At 44.1% G+C, this 13,880-nt stretch overlaps 1 protein-coding gene across 1 annotated transcript in view; it reads left to right on the top strand.

Annotated features, from left to right (window-relative positions):
* The first annotated feature begins 2,660 nt into the window (after positions 1-2,660).
* The window catches only part of prox1a (prospero homeobox 1a), a 34,211-nt gene continuing 22,991 nt past the window's right edge, over positions 2,661-13,880 (top strand). The window contains exons 1-3 of the mRNA XM_012867363.3: positions 2,661-3,447; positions 5,948-7,999; positions 11,624-11,731. Coding sequence (XP_012722817.2) covers positions 6,014-7,999; positions 11,624-11,731 — 2,094 coding nt within the window. The 5' untranslated portion in view covers positions 2,661-3,447; positions 5,948-6,013. The remainder of the gene's footprint in view (positions 3,448-5,947; positions 8,000-11,623; positions 11,732-13,880) is intronic.

The following is a 13,880-nucleotide window of genomic DNA, read 5'->3' as shown; positions in this document are numbered from 1 at the left end:
TCTCTCCATGTGTGTGTGTGTGTGTGTGTGTGTGTGTGTGTGTGTGTGTGTGTGTGTGTGTGTGTGTGCTCCTCGCCGCTTTCTGTGCTTGCGTTTTATCTCACTGTCATTTCTCCGAAAACTGTCTTTCTGAAAAGAAATGGAGCTGTTGCATAGGAGCTCATCAAGTCATTATCTAAATAAGGTCATTTTTCTAAGAGATTGCCTCCTCTTCCAAATAATGTTCACTGAGTTTGATAACAGTTGTGTGATTTCCTGCCTTCAAACTGATTTGAGAGTGACACAAAAAAAAAAACTATAATAATAACAATAACAATAAGTGGCTCATGGCCAAAACGAGATGGATGGATGGATGGATGGATGGATGGATGGATGGATGGATGGATGGATGGATGGATGGATGGATGGATGGATGGATGGTTCTAGTGCCAAACAACATTTAAAATACTCTTTTTAGTATCTTCACAAGTACAATAACAGTAAATCTAAAATAGTTTGGGGGGGGGGGTCTGTTTTAATACTAATGATCTAGTCCAGGTCTGGGCACCTCTGATATAACACCTATTGGCATGCTGCTTAACTGATCCCTTTCTTATTGTGCCTATGTGCATACCAACTTTTTTTAATTTATTCATTTGCTTTTTGATTTATTGTGTTCTCCAGGTAGAACCGTCCTGGGCAGATAGCCATAGGTAGAACGCAGCCAGTAATAATAATAATAATAATAATAATAATAATAATAATAATAATAATAATAATAATAATAATAATAATAATAATAATAATAATATCCCATGTCATTGATCCATATGACATAAATAAATACAGACTCTTCTACACCGCAGGCCTGTTCATTAATGCTCTAAAATTGATTTACAGTAAGTTTACAGCACCTCTGGGGAAAATACTGTGTTCACGGCCTTCCTCCTTCGTGTGGACGCTGCTCTAATAAATATGCCTGTAAATTTACCCATCGGCGCGCAAATGCCGCTGCGCATTATCAGTCTCAGACATCGACGTGTGTTGCGCTCGACCCAAAAAACGCGGAGGTGAGGAGGGTGAGTTTTGATTAAATGCGGCGGGTTGATCCACCTGGAACGGGCCGCGATAAGAGCTGCCAGCAGTGCTAAACCATCACGTTTCCTCTTCACCTCGCCCGAGTCTTTCCTTTTGCAAACAAGCGTTTCTTTAATGTCCCGGCCCTGTTTTTCCAGCCTGTGTGCGTATCGACGGCACCCAGGGGAGCCAGAAGGCCAAATCGAGCCACGGACCAGTTTAGGGGAGTAAGGGGGCCGGGACACCTGCTTTGGAAAAGCCACTCCAGACACTAAACTTTTGCTGACTTCGTTGCATTTTGTTCGTCCTAAAAAAGAAAGAAAGAAAAAAAAAAACACTTGCTTGCGACATGGAAAAGAGACTCGCCTTTTCCTTTTTGGCACCTGACAGAGAGGTATATGGAAAATAAGATTTCTCGTTAAGTGCTTTAGGATCCTGTTTGTACAAAGGGTTTAAAAAAAGAAAAAGAAAAGAAAAGTTGGAAATAGAAACAAAGGAACGCACAACAAATAGCCACGGCGCAATTAAAAGCAAATCATTTGTATTCCTAATTCTTAATAGTTTTGACCAGATTTTAATAAAAATTGTAATGATAATGGTGCTATAATTTGTTTTAAGTAGAAATGGAAGATTCTCGAAATAAATGATTGTGGCCACCCCGGGAAAAGATTCCCACGCGAAAATAAAATCGTTTAGAGTCCGCAAATACCGAGCAACAGTTTGTTAAAATCACCTGTTGTCCACGCCAAGGACTAAAACGTTCGTTTTCCGGAGCGCACAAGCCGCACTGTAATTTTAGGCATCGAGATTAAAAGAATGAAGGAAGACCAAAAGGCAGCATCCGTCATCATGTCATAAATCTGAAGCGTCATTTTTTTTTTTTTCCAGCATGGAAAGGATCAAATGTCGCCGTCCGCGGGGCTCGGGAGTTACAGGTGGAAAGATGAGGAACATCCAGCAACTCATTAAAAAACCATTGGCAAAACATTCAAGCTATTTTTATGTTAACTAACTAAAACAGTTTTGATGGTCTTTAGGCACGGGGACATTATGGTGCGCGGCTATGGATCCCACTGACATAGACATGCGTTTCATGACCATATTCACCACTTTTCTTCTATTTTTTTTTTTCTTTTTCACAGACGTTTAGCTCTTCTCTTATATCGGTTTCTCTGGGATCATCTGAATTCCAAAGCAAAAATGCGCAAATCCCCTGTGCTGTCCTGCTTCTTCACTAATCAGTCGCTCGTCCTTTTTGTGGCAACCAAAATGAAAACTCTGCGGATAAAATATCTCGACGTGCCATAACGCGCATCAGCCGAATTTACAGGGAGGGAAAATGTTCCTTGGATAAGAGAAAGGTTGAAGAAGAAAAAAAATGTTAAAAACATGCATAAACAAAGAGAGACTAATTCGAGAGTGGAGTGTTGATTTGATTGGGGATTTTGGTGCACAAAAAGGTGATATGAAAGATATATGATTTCCATGAAAACAGAAAAAAACTGAAGTATTAGTAATTCATATTTTTCGGAAAAACGGACAGAAAGCTATCTGTTTTAAATGTTTTATTCTCTCATTATAAATAACGTATTTTGCATAATTGCATTTAAATAAATCGTTGGTATTAAACAACTTAGACGCTTTAACATTATGTTTTAGAATCTTTATGATTAAAAATATGATTATTAGCATTAAAACGACCTCGTGTGGTGCTTATAAAGCGTATTATTTGTTGCGCGTAAACGATTCTTACTCGCATTTGTGAAGAAACAGATAAGCAATAAGTTGTATTTCCTTTCTTTTATTCCTCCCTCTCTCTCACTTTGGCTGCACGATCAAGTCCCGTTCCTCTGGTCAAGTTCAGCATGGATGTTCCCCTGGCCCTCGCGGACGCTTCTTATTGGTAGGCTGCAACAGTTACATCACGGCGCGCGTGACGCGCACGTCTTCCTGTTTCCTTCAGCCGCGTCTTAAAGTGAATCTTAGTGGCGGAGGAGCGCTCCAGCAGCATCCAGTCCTCCGCTCTGCATCCAGCGCGCCTGAGAGACGCACACACGCATAGCTCCTTTCACGCTCTCCTCTCTCCCTCCCTCTCTCTCTCTCTCTATCACTCTCTCTCTCTCCCTTCTGTATTCTTTCAAGGTCTCTCACTCTTTCGACCACAGCTGAGGATAGAAGGAGAGACGGACGCGCAAGAGCCGGTTTTCCCGTTTTTCTTTTTATATTTTTTGTCTCTTTTAGTTTTGCGCCGCTCACTTTATCCCTGCTCTTCCTTCGCTCATATATTGTTCCATCCCCTCCACACAACAGTCCGCGGCGCTTTCCTCTCTCTTTCACCGCCTCAGGAGTTCAGGTTGCGCCCCCCTCTCTCCAAAATCTTCATCTGGACGGGTAAGTAACCTTGTCCTCGGATAACTCCCTGTGTTTTCTGTTCAAGTATTAAAAGCATCATTTATTCTGCCAGCACACCGGCCAAGCGAATAGGTGCGAGGATAAAGCCTGCGCCTGGTTCTCTTAACCCGGTGCGTGCTGAGGGCTGCGCGAGCAGGCAGGGTTCTTTTTTCTTTTTTTTCTTTTTTTTTTTTTTTTTTTGTGAGGATGATTTGCGAACGGTAGCCCAGCCTTCCTGGTCAAAGCAGAGATCAAGTTGATTTGCAACTCTGTGAAGTAAGTTTCAGAAGCGTGATTTATTTATTTATTTATTTATTTATCGCAGCGTGAATTTTTCTTTTCCCTAAAGGAACATTAGGACTACTTGTCTGTTTTATTTGACTGATCTCTTTGTCCCATGGGGTATATGATGTTCTACTGTCTCATTCCCCGTTTTATATATATATATATATAAATATATATATGAAGTTTGTTCTATGAAGGTTGTTCTTGACGGTCAGCTTCCAGTTTGGAGAAACTGTGTGCACAACTCTCCTGTGTTTGAACGAGCATCACCATATCTGGGTTTTATTGTTATATAGAACCAGTAATGATTCCCATTTCAGTTTAACTCGCATAAAAGTTTTGTTATTTACGGTTTTCCTTCTAAATTGGAAGCGCAGTGCTTCAGCTGCATGTTTGTTTCTGGAACTTTGACATTTCCAGTGAGGAAAAAGTTATTATTATTTTTTTTAGATATCCTTCCAATATCCTTTGTCTTTACTCGCTCTATGTCAGGGAGATAGAAAGGGAAAGGGAGAGGGCAATGTGGGACAGGTGCTCTGACACAAAAAAAGAAAAAAAAAAGACAGGTGCTGGTAACTATTTCAAGCTCTTTGTTAAGATCCCGAGGCAATCCAGTCAAGTTTTAATCCTAGATGTATTGCTTCGTCTCTGAGCTGCTGTAAATGGCTTTCAAGACGTAAGCCCTGCCCATTTGTCAAACAGTGTAATATAAAATACATGCTAAAAGAGTATTTTTCCAGCAAATATCGACCTCTATGCTCTTATTGCGGGTTTAAAATACACTGTTTTTTTTTTTTTTTCAAAGAAAATAGGTATACGCAGGCCACTTGTGTCAGAGTACTGGCAAGTCAACAGCAGTGAGAGGGTCTGTGAAGTGTGAATTTGAAAATCGGTTAAATTATATTTCTAAATTTATAATCTTCAAAGTGTTAAAAGGTCAGTTGTTGTCAGACGCATGTGTAACAGTCACTAGCGCTTTAGGGGATTTTCTCCATAAACTATGAAAAAATTAGAAATGTCATATAAAAAGTCATCACCGTTTTAAATGTGCTATTGTTTCTTTAACTTCCCACGTCTGTTATGCTTCTTTAAAGATCTTAAAATCAGCCAAAATAATGAAAACAATATGAAATCCGAAGCAGTCAAAGTTGTTGTTTTTTTATAGGAATGTAAACCGAAGGATAAACGTCGACCTTTTCTGTTTTAACATTGTCATACGGACATGTGGAAACGTTTGAATTTACAAAATGTCAATTTTTATAGTTTGCTTTTACAAATGCATGCAAATCAATTATCGCCCAGCAATTGCTTTTAAAATTAAGACTAGAAGCATCTGATGATGTGACTCTAAGACTCTGCCGCTGCTGCTTACATAGCAGTATTCGGGCAGACCTGTACTGACAAAACGCTTTGCTTTCAGAGGGGCATTAGGGTTTTTGTAAGAGCGCTTTAAGTTGCTCTTTGCCAGAGTTGACCCGTGCGACCTATTCATTTGAGCAGAATTAACTGCCCTTGCCAGATGAAAAGCCAAACAAAAAACACAGAAGTGAGCTCACGCTGGCACCAAAATCAATAGGTCTATTTTGTGCTTCTTTTTTGTGTCATTCTCCCTATTGAGTAAGATATGATGGCCATATTGATCAGAGTGAACGTAGGACTTGTTTTTTTTTTTTAAATTGCACAATGCCTTGGCACAGTTTAAAATATTTTCTTATAGCTCATTTACTCAGTAGAAATGAACAGGTTGTGTAAAAAGTGTTTTTCCTCTTAGCTGCATGCTACTTAAAAAAAAATAAAAAAAACCAAACCTATTTTCTTGCCGTTTGGTTTTGCTAGCTTCTGCCTCATATGTGGGCTACATTGGACAATCATGGAAATGAGGACAAGTACTTAAGTAATTATCATAATTTTATGCAGCTTTGTATTCCGTGGGAACTGGTTCAGTGTCGCGCAGCGTGTAACAGGGGACAGGATAAAATGTAGGACTTTGCCCAGGAATGTCAAGCCAAGGCCTAAATCTGACCCCATGTTGCTTAAATTAATGTAATCAAGCGTTTTCTGTAATTTTGGGATGCCGTTGTTTATTTCAACCAGTATTTACTTGATTGCGTTTGAGCTTAACGACAAATTTGTCTTGTTTCATATATAGAGAATAAGACTAGGGGGAGATTTCACTTTAGTGTGTCATGGCCCTTTATTTTCTTCTCCTGCATAGATAATCAGAGGCTTTGACCCTAGAGGACTGGGTTTGTGGGATATGGCCCAATAGCAGCGGCCCGTGATGCCGGACCATGACAGCGACTCCCTCCTGAACAGACAGACCAAGCGAAGACGTGTGGACATTGGTGTCAAGAGGACAGTGGGTAGCACAGCCTCCTCCACAGCAGCAGCAACTACCGATAACATCGCTCGCGCCAAAGCAGCAATTTTCAGTGCCATGAACTCTCTGAGCTCCCATTCTCACCACGGATCAGACAACGACTCCATGGAGTGCTCTGTAGTGCAGCCACATGGTGGGCCTGGCGTCTTGTCAGCCGGCGACAGCGACTCCAAATCAAATGTGCTCCGAAAGCTCCTGAAGAGGGCCAACTCATATGAGGATGCCATGATGCCCTTCCCTGGCACCACCATTATCTCTCAGCTTCTCAAGAATAACATTGCAAAGAATGGAGGAGGCCCTGAGAGAGGAGAGAGGGGAGATAGAGGAGATAGGGGGGATAGAGTTGAATCAGGCTTCCCCGGATCAGGGGTCTCTAATGCTAGCTCTGATGCCCCGCAGGAAGACGCATGCAGTAACTCCTCCCAGGACAGCACCCCTCAAGAGTGCTTGTCACCGTTCGGTCGTCCTCCCGGCCTGGCCACCTTTGACATTGAGCGTCTCAATGACGAACACTTGCGTGCCAAGAGGGCCCGTGTAGAGAACATCATACGCGGTATGAGCCACTCGCCGAGTGTGGTAGTGCCTGCCGCTTCCCGTCACGAGCGTGACCACGAGATGGACGGAGAGCGGGATCTAGAGCTGGACTGTCCACCTCCTCAGTCCCAGCAGCAAGCCCCCAGCAGCCCACGGGGCGGCGAAGTGTGCGGCAGCAGCCGAGAGAACAAGCGCAAACAGCGGCTGCCTCAGCAGCAGCAGCAAAGCTTCACCCAGCTGGTGTGTCAGAGAAAGGAGCAGAAGCAGGAGGAGCGGCGGCAGCTCAAGCTGCAGCTGGAGGACATGCAGAAGCAGCTGCGGCAGCTCCAGGAGAAGTTCTTTCAGATCTATGACTCCACCGATGACTCGGAGCACACCGACCTTCACAACGACATAGGAAACATGTCAGAGGACAGCCCAGGCAGGTCGGACACCGGTGGAGATGACCGGGGTGGAGATGACTTGCGCTCCGACAATGAGATGGCTGATTTGGATCCAGGCCATTTCCTCGACAGGGCACGGGCTCTGCTTCAGGAGCAGGCCCTGCTGGCCGACAGCGAGAAGCCGAGAAGAGATGGGCTCGGCCGAAACAAAGCACAGGGAGGTCAAGGCTCCTCCATGCACGCTGAAGGCAAACAGCTGGCGGAAACACTGAAGCAAGAGCTCAACTCAGCCATGACGCAGGTGGTCGACACAGTGGTGAAGGTGTTTGCTAAGCCGCCTCGCCCGACTCCTCAGCAGGCCTTCCCTCCGCTTTCTCTACCTCCTGAGAGATTTCCTGCTGCTGTCAACGGAGACAACCCAAACTACCACACCGCCAACCAGAGGCTGCAATGCTTCGGTGATGTCATCATTCCTAATCCACTGGACTCCTTTGCTAGCATGCCCGGTATGCCAGGCACCACCAACGACCAAACCGAGGCACTGCCCTTAGTAGTGCGGAAGACACCCAGCGAGCACCACCATCAGTCTTCAGCTGTGGGTGCCCACGGTGGTAACCACCATCCTGCTCTCCATCCGTCATCTCTCTCTGCCTCCATGGGCTTCAGCCCCCCCTCCTTTCGGCACCCCTTTCCACTGCCGCTCATGGGCTATCCTTTCCAGACCCCCATCGGCCCACCCACAGCTTACCCAGGCAAGGACCATACTTCACCAGACTCCATGGACCTGCCCAGGGAGACCACCAGTTTGAGGACAAAGATGGCGTCGGGTCACCACCTGGGGCACCACCATCGCTCTTGTTCACCAGCACACCCTGGCAGCACAGCCGAGAGCCTGTCCTTGTCCCTGATCAAGTCCGAGTGCAGCGATCTCCAGGACATGGCTGACATCTCACCTTACTCAGGCAGCAATGTATCCTTTTTAAAACGAAAAAAATAAAAAAAATCAAGGTGGGTTGTGCATTTTTCAAATTGTGAGAGCCAAAGCTAAATTAATGATGATGTTACACACTGCATTTTTCCTCCTTTGAACCAATCTCTACTTGTGTAAGTAGGGAGAATCTACTCTCGGGTGGTAATAGCCCTCGGGGACCTACAAGAAAACCCTGTCTCTGATACGCAGAGTTAAAAATCAAATCCTTTTGATTCTGTTTGATACTAGCCTAAGAAACTGAGAAATTGTTGATGAATCACTTTTCCTCCCACTACTGTTCTCTTCTCCATTGTTGTATTTATTTTTATACCCATACCTCTTCCTTCTCGCAGCACCATAACAGCCTTTTCTTCCATCTTCAGACCTAAGTGCTTTAAAAGCTTTCTGTTGGTCTGTAACTTTCTTGAAAGGACATTTGATTACCCCATTTCCCTTCTATTAAACAATGGCATTAAAAGATAAAGAGGGAGATTGCATCCTGAAACTTGGCACACAGGGGTGTTGTATAGCCTACCGTATAGTTTAACCCTAGTTTGCCCCACTGCTGCCCTGTGGATAAGAGGCTATCCCCCTGTGGGAGGCTCAAGTTGAATCCCCTGTGGACACGGGGCTAATAGCTTAAACAGTTACGTTCAGTCCCTTCTCTGTTACCCTTATACCTTCCTTAGTACCTTAGCATTCAACACCCTCCTAACCCTTATGAAAGTTTGATTTGTCTCACACCAGCTGCCCTAAGAGGGCTTTGTCTTCGATTCATTAACATTTATTGCAGGCTTAAGAAATTAATCCTACAGCTTCTTGCTTGTTGGGTATATATTAGTTAAGTGAGCGTCTTGTTTTCGCCTTTATGCGCACCTGAATGTTTTTTGTGTGTGTGTGTCTCTCTCTCTCTCTCTCTCTCTCTCTCTCTCTCTCTCTTCTGTGTGTGTGTGTGTCACAAAAGGTTTGCCTGAGGACTTAGGGGGAAAAGATGTATATTTATGATTGCTTGTGTTTTCTCCTGTGTTCCTCTTATCATCCATCGCTGTTGTAAAAAGCCCACAATCATTGTCGTTTCTTTTCTCTTTTTTTTTTTTCATTTCATAAAGATCTGTCAACAGCCCGGGGGGCCCTTCGGCTGTTGCTTGGCAGCCAAATACTTCTTTTTTTGTTTTCACTCCCTGCAAAAAAAAAAGCCCTCCCTCCTCTCCGTCTTTTCTTTGAAGCGGACGTTAACAGGTGTTTGCAGCGAGCTGTTTATCTTTCATTACCTCGCCTTGTCTTGTCTTCTGACCCAAGGGTGAACGCTTTCCAGAGATCCATAATCCTTTGCTTCTACGGGCTCCCGATGGAGGGATGAAAAGGGAAAAAAAAGGGGAGAGAGACATGCATTGACTGAGAGAAAGTAAAAAAAAAAAAAAAATAATCAAACAATAACCACATATGCCAGATGCTGTGGCTTTCATGGCAGCGTTTACAAATTCAGGGCAGTAACAGATGTAGTCCCCACATGGAAGGAACAGAGAAAGCAACATGTTCACATGTTCTTAAGTTTTAATTTTTATTTTTTATTCGCGCAATGGATATTTCACGAAAAAGTTAGCCATTTTTAGAGATAGTTTTTTTTTTTTCCACCTCTGAAGTCAGGGACAGCTTGTTAAACATTTAGCGGGGTGCGTTCAAGTTCACTAGCATTTCGGAGCAGATGGCCGCCATCAATTATCACATTTGTTCTGAGTCCGACTCCAAAATTTTCTTGTCCTTACACCTGGAATTAGGAAGTGTGGCACGTATTTCCCCCCCCCCCTCATGACTTTGGGCTTTGGGGAAGTGATGTGAGAATGATGATATCTTGTCAGATGTGGCAGGCGAACAGTGGGCCAGCTGGTGTGAGCGCACCATCATGACAAAATAATGGCCTCGCACACCACCCCGAAGTCCAATCACAATTACATTTGCAAGCTGTGAGTGAATTGGGAATGAAAATGTCTAATCAGGAAGTATGAGGCTTTTTAATTGAAAGCTGAAGGGAGATTATATTGAGCCGAAGGCTGAGGAAGTGAAATGTCAATGCCTAATAAGGGGAAGTGTTTCTCATCTCAATTGAAAAAAAAGCAAAAACAAATTAGTCTGAGTATACGCACACCTACTCTTAAAGAACATGCTCTTTTTCTCTGTCTTTCTTCCTCTGTCTCAGAATCCATTGTATCCCCTCTGCTCAGAGCAGATGGTGTGGTGTGGAAAGTGAAGTGCTCCTCTTTTGGCCAGGCCTGACTGAGTAACACTAGCCTGCCAGGGCTTCCCCCACAAGACCCTCGCCACTTTCTGTCCCCCTCTGCCTTGAATCAGACAAAGTAGACGGGGTCTTTAAGGAGCCAGAGCCCAGCATGGTTCAGGATTTGCTGGCTCTACTCTGTAGCCCAAAGGCCAAGGGCAATCCAATCTAGCAGCTGATGCCTCCTTCCCACTCCGTAGCTACAGCTACATCTGGACACTTGAGTGACTTTAATAGTGACAGCCCACTTTGCACATCAGAAAGCTACTCAAGTGTAAACAGTCTTCGTGAAAACTTCGCACTGCTCAGTCTGTGTCATTTCAAGTCATCCCCCGCCTCAGCGTCAAACCTTTCTGGGGTTTGAACATGCACCCAGCCCCACCCTAGGCAACCTTTTCATAGTCTTATCCTCCAGATTGAAATTATCAGATGTATTATACGGCCGTTAATTCACCATGGAAATGGCTTGGGCCGTTCAGCGGCGCAGATGTGTTCCACTCTCCCCATCGCTGGCTGAGGCCAAAGCCTCAGTGCCTCTCTTCTTCTCCTCCTTCTTTTCTTTTGCTCCTCCAAGGGTTTGGCAGTGGCTGAGAGGCTTGGGGGGGTGGAGCAGAGGGAGGAGGAGGGGGAATGTAATTGAGGGCTGGAACCATGCTATCCCTCAAGGTGCCCGCAACAGCCAATCTCCGTCCTTTCCGCTGTTCCATCCAGGGGATCCATTAGGAAGACAAGGCCTCCTAACATATATTTGAATATGAGAGTGTGAGAAGGTTTTTTCATGTTGCCTGGAACGCCGATTGGGATCTCCGAGACCTTATATCGGTGCTGATGTGGCCAGCAGCAGACAGTCATATTCAGGCTTGGCATGTGTCACTGCCAAGCCATTAGGCCTTCTTGCCCGCCACTGGCGTTAACTGCTGTCTTTGTCTGTGATATGCAAATGTATCCCTTTTTTCCTTCTCCTTTTTTTTTTTCGGGAGGAGGTTAGCGCAGGGTGTAGGCAAAGGCGTCTGCTTGCTTTGACAGTGAAATTAGGCTCCTTATGTAAAAGGCCGGGGCTGTACTGCTTTATTTACCGTGACGCTCTCACACCTGATACGGGCGATGCTAATTTCAAGCAAATGGTTTTGCTTCGGCGCACTGTCTTCAGCTTACCCCTTCCAGCAGCGCTGCGTTCATGCTCACGAGAAAATGCGGTGGTTGCCCTTCGTCCAAATGCACGTTTCCAACTCACGGCGACTCATTAGCAAGCACAAACAGTATCTGTAATGAATCCATGTTTGCCTGATGTAGCAGAAGTTCTTGGCCTCCAAACAACAGTTAATGTCCTTAATAGCAGCTGTTTGCAGATCCAGGAGGGCCTCTCCCCTAATCACCTGAAGAAGGCCAAGCTCATGTTTTTCTACACCCGCTACCCAAGCTCCAACATGCTGAAGATGTTTTTCTCTGACGTCAAGGTGAGTTTCAGATGGCTTTCAGCCTTTCCTTTTTTTTATTTTATCAGATTTTTATTTGTTATAACTTTATCACCTTTGGATAGTTCATAAACAGTGCCTTGCAAAAGTGTTTTGGCGCTTTATAACCACAATTTTTCTTTTATCTTAACCACTCTGTGCTAGCTCCAGCCTTATGCTAGAGTCTCACGGGTTTTGCTGAATTGAGTTATATTTAGCACTATCCATTTTCCTAACTGAGAGCTTCCCTCACCCTGCCAAAGAGAAACATTCCCACAGCATGATGCCACCACCACCATGTTCCCCTGTGGGATAGCATTTTCTCTCATCTGATCAGAGCAGTTTCCTCCAAATGTCTACCTTGCTTGTTCTCTGTCTTCTTGTCTTCTTAGCATTCACAATATCAGTTTTCCTTAGTTGTGAATGGCAAGTTATTCTACCCTGAATGAAGCTCTCCTTGCTCTCAGTTTAGGTTCTCAGCCTAGACTTCTGTCTTGGTAGGATTCCAGTTGTGCCACACTTTTTCCATTAAGCTCAAATGAACTATGCCAGATTTGAAGAGATTTCAGAATCCACTTGGTCGCATTGGATTTTATTGAGGGGTATAAGTGTAAAGTAAGTAAAGCTACTGACGTTTCCTTGCAAAAGACGTAATATTTCAGCAAGTAAAGGGTTCCTTTGTTTGTCTATCATATAAACTCCAAATGAAACGCATGGACATTTGTGACAGCCACATTAAAAAAAGAGTCAAAAATGTTAAGGGAGAAGAAACTGAATAAATACAGGCAGGCCTTTTCACTCCTGCTATAGCTGTTGCTCCGTATTTAGCTGAATTTCCTCCTCGTAATATTTCTTTGCACGCGACCCGAAAGGGTAGTTGGTGATGTGCAAGCCTCAGTTACAATGAACAATGTGCACTTGTCTGTCTTGAAACAAGGTGTGTTTTTTGCTGCCTTATGGGTTTATGCAAAAGAAGCAAGAAGAGGAAGTGAAATAGGTCTGCACGAGGGAGCTGGAGAGCCACTGAGTTCTCCAGAGGTGACGAGAAGGATGAGTAATGGAGGGACAAAGAGGGCACAGAGGAGGACGGAGGCCGGAGATGGTGGCTCTCAGAGCAGGTGTATGGAGGATGGTTTAATAAAAAGGGAGAGGGGGGGTATGGGAAATAGCTGGTTTAGAGACATGGCAAGGATGCACATTAGCTCCACTGGGAGTTTAATGATGGAAAATTTGGAAAACAAAGCACAATATGTAAGCTGCGGAGGAAAACAAGAAAAACAACACAATAGCTGTTGTATCGTGTGTGATGAGTTTGTGTTGTTGATTTTGTGTGTGTGTGTGTGCGCGTGTGTGTGTGCGCCTCTCTTGGACCGTGATCGGGGTAAATACTGTGACAGATCCAGGCCATCTTATTCAAATCAGAAGATAAAGGCTTCCTTTTCTACCAGCTGCCCCCTCATGTATGCCATCACCAAGAACCACGACTCTGAGCTCACATGATTCTTCTCAGAGGGTTTTATTGGACAGCTTTGGGGAAAAAAAAGAGGGGCACTAGCAGGAAAGGAACTTTTCGTGCCGATTTCTCGTCTTTTAGTTATCGGTATAATAGCATGTTTGAAATTGAAATCATCGATTTGCGTACCTCATTAGGCGTTCCCTCATCATGAATAGAAATATAAATAGGGTCAAGATATTTAAGGGATTAAGTGCCACATTAGTTTGTTTTTGTTCTCTGTGAATAACAATGGAGTCAGGCTTTAAATTAGTGTATGGGAATGGGACTATCTGATTTAATTCAGCCAGCACAGCCTCTCAGCGACGGCTTGTCTTCAAACAACAGTCTTTTAAGGTTAATCGGGTCTTGACTAATCAGGTCTGGACCTGGGAGGCACTGGAGCTTTGGTTCGTCTCAATTAAGCTTCTTTTAAGACGCAATTTTTTGTTTCTGAAATGTTTTGACAGATTTTACTTAATACCCTTGTTGGTGTCACTAATGACAGCTTATATGATCCAAGTGGCTTTAAGACGTCTCTTTATAGTGGCAGATAGGGTTTTGAGTAGGGGTCAGCAGATCAAGGAGCAGATTAAAATAATTTAGTCAATTTATTAAATCATTTGACATTGGTGCCTATACATGGTTCCACAAAACAAA

The sequence above is a fragment of the Fundulus heteroclitus genome, chromosome 15 (genome assembly GCF_011125445.2).
Source record: "Fundulus heteroclitus isolate FHET01 chromosome 15, MU-UCD_Fhet_4.1, whole genome shotgun sequence".
NCBI classification, from domain to species: domain Eukaryota; kingdom Metazoa; phylum Chordata; class Actinopteri; order Cyprinodontiformes; family Fundulidae; genus Fundulus; species Fundulus heteroclitus.
The sequence above is the reverse complement of the archived record's forward strand: the minus strand, read 5'-3'. Positions and strand labels throughout refer to the sequence as shown.